Source organism: Arachis ipaensis, chromosome B07 (assembly GCF_000816755.2).
Source record: "Arachis ipaensis cultivar K30076 chromosome B07, Araip1.1, whole genome shotgun sequence".
NCBI lineage: Eukaryota > Viridiplantae > Streptophyta > Magnoliopsida > Fabales > Fabaceae > Arachis > Arachis ipaensis.
The window spans coordinates 123,966,605-123,973,555 of record NC_029791.2 but is presented as its reverse complement, the minus strand read 5'-3'; the positions used below and the strand labels follow the sequence as shown (position 1 = coordinate 123,973,555).

The 6,951-nt window shown below is 34.6% G+C and overlaps 1 protein-coding gene across 2 annotated transcripts; it reads left to right on the top strand.

Moving 5' to 3' along the window:
• Positions 2,175 to 6,688, top strand: LOC107606262 (RNA-binding KH domain-containing protein RCF3). 2 transcript variants are annotated; one of them, XM_016308298.2, is made up of 8 exons: positions 2,175 to 2,352; positions 2,629 to 3,366; positions 3,627 to 4,070; positions 4,170 to 4,424; positions 4,823 to 5,128; positions 5,625 to 5,704; positions 5,812 to 5,920; positions 6,314 to 6,688. In XM_016308298.2, exons 2-8 carry the CDS (start codon positions 2,665 to 2,667, stop codon positions 6,455 to 6,457), a joined length of 2,040 nt encoding a protein of 679 aa, XP_016163784.1. In that variant the 5' UTR covers positions 2,175 to 2,352; positions 2,629 to 2,664; the 3' UTR covers positions 6,458 to 6,688. The 2 variants fall into 2 exon arrangements, with proteins under 2 accessions (XP_016163784.1, XP_020962229.1); XM_021106570.1 differs by lacking the exons at positions 5,625 to 5,704; positions 5,812 to 5,920; positions 6,314 to 6,688 and adding an exon at positions 5,397 to 5,532.

Here is a 6,951-nt window from a genome sequence, read left to right as displayed (position 1 = left end):
GAACTAATATTTCTATGATATTTGTAAGTACAGTTTGACTTTTTAATGAATGAAAAATGTTTCTTTCCGTAAAAAAAAAAATTGTTATTTTAATTCAGAGAATGTTGAGAAAACAAATGTACCAAAAGCAGTACTTGAATACAATAGAGTAAATGGTTAAATTAGTCTCTAAAAGATCACTCAATTTTTAAATTGGTTCTCGAAAGATTTTTTTAATTAAATTCATCTTTTAAAGATTTTTAATTAGTCATGTTAGTTCTCTCGTCACTTTCTTTATTGATGGTGTCAAAATTTGTTAATCTGGCACGTTAAGTGACACCACAACATACACCTAAGAATTTTAATTGACTATTAACATAATAAATTTATGAAATTAGATCAAATAAAAATCTAATTGATAGGAGAATTTGAGATATTAGAATCTCTCAATTTGGGGTTGATTTAATTTAATTTCATAAATTAGTTAGATTAATAGTCAATTAAGACTATTAGGTATATGTTGTGATGTTACTTAACGTTTACATCAACAAATTCTGACACTATTAGTAATAGAAGTTACAAAAGAACTAAAATGATTAATTTAAAATATCTCCATAATAATGCTACATCTTTTTCTTGTGTTGTGCTTTCATTGCACAAAAGGATTCAGAATAGTTTAGCGTTATATTAAAAGAATTGACTCAACCCAAAAAGGAATTTCAAATAATCAATGTTGAGTGCACTTCAATGTAGAAAACTTTTCGTTTTATGCATGCATTTATTTTGTGTGTCACCTTTATCCCTGTCCACCATGTTCATAAATTTTTTCAATAATATTTAAAAAATAATAAAAATTTATTTTAAATTATTTAAAATTATCTTATTTAATATTCATTAATTATCACTAAAATAATTATATAATATTAAATATAATAAATATAAAATTATAGATATTATATATATATAAAATTATAAATATTATATCAAATAAAATAAATTTAAATATTATTTCGCTAACAATACTATTTTTTTAAAACCTTTTGTAAGAAAGGACTCCTTCAGTAACAAAGAATCTTATGCCTGAGGAACAAAGAAATGAACTGTGATTTAAGAACAAGAGCCTATTTAGTTTGCATTGCATTTTGAATTTTATAATTTTCAAAAGAAAAAGGAGAAAATATTAAAAAGAAAAAATTTTTTTTTTTATTTTTATATTTTATTTTTAATTTTTTACAAAACCATGAAAACAAAAACTAAAAAAGTGAAACTGAATAGAGGAATGGGCTCCAATTCAACAAACATTTTTCTCGTTCTCAGAAGGGCCTCTAGTGTCGAGCACAATAACGGGTTTTTTTTTTGGACATAAAATTTTAAAGCATTTTTATATGTATAAAATCAAGATTGAATTACACGTCCAAAAAAAAAAAGATTGAATTAACCGACTTGGGTTGGTCAAGTGGTTAGCTCACTTGTCCGCTTAAATAAGTGTCGGAAGTTCGAATCCCGCCTTAGACCCTTAAATGGAGCTCCGATCCACGACGGATTAGTCCTTGGCCTGTCGGACTGAGGGATACCGTGGACAAAAAAAAAATGAGGATTGATTTTTTAGTATTTAATTAAGATACGAATGGATTAACTTGGATTTTTTGAGTGGTTAATCACTCGTCAGCTTAAGTAAATGTTAGAATTTTGTTATGAATTAGGGCCCGTTTGGGAAACTCTAGAAGTAACTTTTTTTAACTTTTGACTTATGAAAAGTAGTAGTATTAATGTCGGGTTCAATTTTCAAAATCAAATTGTAACTTTCTAAGAAGCTATTTTGGAGCTTATAGAGAAGTTAAAAAAAATGACTTCTCTCATAATACTTCTACTTTTCATTATATTTCTTTAAAATAAGCACTTTTAGAGTTAAAAATTCAAATACAAAATAACTTATTTATAAGTTACTTTTAACAGAGTCATTTATTGTTTAAGTTATTTTATCAAAAGGAGCTTAATTAAGTTAGTTACCCAATAGATTGAGAGATACTATGAAAAACAAAATAATAAATTAATCAAAATACAAATAAAATAGACATAAAAAATAAAATTTTTCAAAGAGGTCTTATAATTTTTTGGCCCAATTATTATGGGCTCAACCAATAATAGTGGCCCATACGGAGCCCAAATCCCAAGAGGTTTTGGTCACTGACTCTCACTGGAAAAAAGCTTGAAAGAAAACAAAAAGAAAAAGAAAAAAGTGGAAAAATTTCTGTAACTTTGGGGGTTTTCCGTCTCATATCACATCGCTGACGCCGGCCGCATACGGCGCTTTCTTCTTCTTCGTTCTCCCTTCGGTTCCCTTCGCTCTCGCTCGCGATTTCGTTCCTCAAGGTTTCAATAATACGCATGCTGTTTTTCAATTTCTCGTTTCGTTTTCCTTTTTTCTTGAATGTTTCTTTCATTAAATTCTATTGTTTGCCGTACTTAAAAGTTGAACATCCTGATAAGTACTTTATTGCTTAGCTGAATTTGGCAATTAAATGTTTGTTCAATTCAATTCACTTCTTGAATAGTTTTGGCACAGAAGCTTGTGGTTTGAATTGTAGTTATTATATGTGTGTGCTTGTGTTAGTTAGTGATAATGCTGATGCTATGGTGTGAAAATAGGTGTGCCACATTGTTTATTATCAGTGTTAGTTTCCAATGACATCGTCTAAGAGGCCAAATGCGGAGCCAAATGGGAAAGCGAAACGCCAAAAGTCAGGAACTGGTTTTCCGCCGTTGGATTTTGCTCCGGGAAGTGTTGTTTTCCGGTTGCTCTGCTCCGCGTCGAGGATTGGGAGTGTTATCGGCAAAGGTGGTGTCACCGTGACACAAATCCGACAGGAAACTGGTGTGAAGGTTAAGATTGAGGAAGCTGTACCTGGATGTGATGAGAGGGTTATTACTATTCTAGGTTCTGATAAGGAGACTGAGGAAGTCACTGACCAAGGAAGGGAGGTTAATAACAATAACAACAACAATAAAAATGATGATGATGAAGCTGAGAGCAAGGAGAAGGAGATTGGGGCAAAAGACGATGCAGACAATGATGAGGATAAGGGGTCTGTTCCGGTTGAAGATTTGAAGAGCGAGAAGGGGCATTCTGCCATTCGGAAGGCTCTCTCGCTGGTTTTTGAGAAGATGGTTGAAGGAATGGAGGAGACAACAGAGGGGGATAAAGAAGGTAGTAAATCTTTGTCCTTTGTTTTTAGGCTACTTGTCCTTTCTAGTCAAGTTGGATGCCTTCTGGGGAAAGGTGGTAGCGTAATAAAGCAAATGTCAGCTGATAGTGGGGCACAGATTCGGATCCTTCCAAGGGACAAACTTCCACTGTGTGCATCGGATTCTGATGAGCTTGTTCAGGTAAATGATTGTCACTCTGTCTGAACTAAAACAGCAAAAAAGTGCATCTCATTGTACAAAACTACCATTGTTAATGTTATTTGAAGTTGCAAAGACCTTGCAGGATTGTTTGCTTGGTCAAATACTATTTGATTCACTGTCAAAACTTAAATGTAACTTCTTACTTCTGTATGTGTGCTTTTGCATGTATGCATAGTACCCTGTTTAAACCCTCTTCATGCTGTTTTAGCATTATTTTTCATATGTATGCTGTGATGTAGATCACGGGTGGAATTGATGTCGTCAGGAAAGCTCTTCAATCTGTTTCTCAACAACTTTTGGAAAATCCACCTCGGGATCATGAACCTCTTCGTGCCAATCCTACAGGACCATCTTCTCATTCATCTGGTCAATTCCCACCACATAACCGTTCTCTTGCTGCTCAAGGAGCGCCTTTTGCTGCAGGACCTCATGATATTTCTGTTTTTCATCCTGGTCCTCCTGTAATTCCCAAATTTCATGAAGGTGCCATACATGGACGCATGAGGCCTTCACAGGAGATGCTTACTTTCCGTTTATTGTGTCATGCTGAAAGAGTAGGAAATGTTATTGGTAAAGGTGGAGCAATCATAAAGGCTGTGCAACAGGAGACAGCTAGTGAAATTAAGGTTATAGAAGGCAGTCCAGATTCAGAGCATTGCATTATTGTCATATCTGGTCCAGCGGTATGGTGCTAGTATCTCCCCCCCTCCCCCCTTTTTTTCTTGAACTATTGTTATGGAGCTGTATTCCTGTTTATGCTGATACTAGATTAATAATCGCAGCACCCAGATGATAGAGTATCTCCCGTGCAAGAGGCTGTATTTCGTGTGCAGAGCAGAATAGGAAGGTCTATACCTGATCCCAAAGAGCATAATATGTTAGCTAGGCTTCTTGTTTCTTCCAATCAAATAGGTTGTCTCCTTGGCAAGGGTGGTTCCATCATAACTGAAATGAGGAAGTTATCAGGGGCCCATATCCGTATATTAGGCAAGGATAAGGTTCCAAAGTGTGCTTCAGAAGATGAAGAAGTAATTCAGGTGGGATTTCTACCAAGTTTGATGCTCTTAAAATTACATATACCATTTTATCTCATCTGACTATTGTTTATGTAGTGATTGCTGATATCTTGTAATTATTTCACTCGAATTTGATTGCTTTCCTTGGATTTAGGAGATACAAGGTGGATGTTACCTTAATTATACAACATACTAACCATGTTCTCTTAGGTAAATAAAAAGCTCATTGTAAAGTCATGTGGATTTTCAGAGCAGTTGGAGTAACTTTTTGATATTCAATTATATGGTTGTGATTTTTCTGTTCTATTAATTGGACTGACAAGGTTGCTCAGTTATTATTAATTGAAACAAATTTTCATTTTCTAGTGTTATTGCAGTCATGCTTCACCTTTTGCTTATCTTTTGTGATTTTATGACAGATAAGTGGAGAAGTTGAGGCAGTGCACGATGCACTTCTGCAAGTAACCACAAGACTAAGACATCATTTCTTTCGTGATGCATTTCCATCTATCAATTATCCTTCCAATTCTCCATTTCTAGATCAAGGTCCTCCATTCCCACCTTACTTTGGAAGGCGAGGACTTTCACCACCACGGATGTATTCTAATCTAGGTCCACCTCCACACGGGGGTTTTCCCCTTGATGATGGTCCTCCTTTTATTAATAATATACGCAGACCAGGCATTCCTCCTCATTTATCCGAAAGGAAGCCTTGGGGTCCTCAGGTATTAGCTTATTCTTGCTAAACCCTTTGCAGCATATTTATATATAATTGAGATTTAGATTTAGGTCATCTACTATAAAACCCTATGGTTCATAATTTCTTAATGGGTTCTCAATAAAAATTAGAAAAAATATATTCTTTCAAAGCTCTAGTTAATGTATTTAATTTCATATTTAACATCAACTGTGACTTCCTAGTTCAATCCCTGGCAGGGAAGTTTTTTTTAAATTATAAAAAAATTTTTAAATTCTGGCCTAATTCTAATTTAGGCGATGATAAGAACCTCGTTCAAATCAATATCTATAGTGGAGGACAGATTACGGGCAAATATGTCCTTAACCAAGCCAGACCAGGCAGTATAGTCTTGTTCTCTGGCTGTAATATTTCTGAACCTATAACATATCATATTTTTCTAAGGAGCCGTTATGCTTAAAGAAGCTCCTTCTTTGACGGGGCTTACCAGTAGTTAAGAGTTATGTTGGATATATTGTTTCTAGGGGTTACTAGAAGGTGGTGGACCCATGGGCTTGCCAGACTTTCCAGGAGGCCCTCATAGGAGAATTCCAGGATTTGCAAGGTATGTTTCTTGTCTTTCTTTTGTCAATAAATTTCTTGCTATAATTTTTCAATTCCCCTTCCGATTTTATAATTATAATATTATAATAACTGACTTTTATTGTGTAGTGGGGGCCAACCAATTATCACTAGTACCACAGTTGAAGTAGTTGTTCCTCGAAAGCTTGTGCCTGTAATTTATGGGGAGGATGGTGAATGCCTAAAACAAATACTTGAGGTGAATCCACTACTTTTGAAAATTTGCAATTATAATTTTGTAGCTTACATCTGGTGTTTACTGTTTACTGATGGATAGCTTTTGCGCTTTCCATACGGCATAGCTGCGGCATACATATACACATGCATTGATATTCTTTATGTTTTGAATGCTCTAGGAACACTCAGAAGAGATATCTTAACATTGTTCATATCATTTGTATTTTACTTGTGTGATAGCTTTGATATGTATTAATGTGACTCTGACATCAATAATGCATGACTAAAATGACAAGATCATTAACCCTCTGTTCTATTTGCTTTTAACTTCAAATGTGCTGTGGTGTGATTGTTGATGAAGTCACTGCATAACACTTTATGATTTTGACATTTACAATTTGATCAACACTTCCAGATCTCTGACGCAAATATCAAATTTATGGATCCAAAGCCTGGAGCTGTGGAAACCAAGATTATAATATCAGGAACCCCGGAGCAAACTCATGCTGCCCAAAGTCTTATTCAGGCGTTTGTCTTGAGTGAGACAGAGTCTGGTTGATCTCTCTACTTGGGTAATACATTGTTTATTTTACTCTGTAGCTGCAATTGAGTTCATTATTTTGCTTACTGTTATATCTTGATGTCACAAATTGTAGAAGGAAAGCAGTGTAAAGTGTTAATTGTCATCTTATAGAAAAGACCATTCCCCATCCTTGCTTTTATGCACACTTGGGTTTTACATTCCCAGAACCAAACTTCAAGATACATCATATGTTGTCGGATAGATTTACATTATGTCCAAAATGGTATTGCTATTCAGTGTCAGAAAAATGAGAGAACTGGAACAATGAAAGACTGAACACAAGAAAGAAAATGAAAAAATGGTGTATTATGGAAATGGATTCTATCGTAAATCAGAGGTAGACGGTGAAGTAGTTAAAATCGTAAGGGCTATTTATTTGGGAGAAGCCCTATTTATATGCTAAGTTGCTAACTGGCTTCTAACTAAGGAAAGCCCTGTTAATTAGGGGCCTGATCCACAACAATGCCCAA

Coding starts and splice junctions, on each gene's coding strand:
- LOC107606262 (XM_016308298.2), top strand. CDS start 2,665: ATGACATCGTCTAAGAGGCCAAATGCGGAGCCAAATGGGAAAGCGAAA. Junction 4,071..4,169: donor TTGTCATATCTGGTCCAGCG/GTATGGTGCTAG, acceptor TAATAATCGCAG/CACCCAGATGATAGAGTATC. Junction 5,129..5,624: donor GGAAGCCTTGGGGTCCTCAG/GTATTAGCTTAT, acceptor TATTGTTTCTAG/GGGTTACTAGAAGGTGGTGG.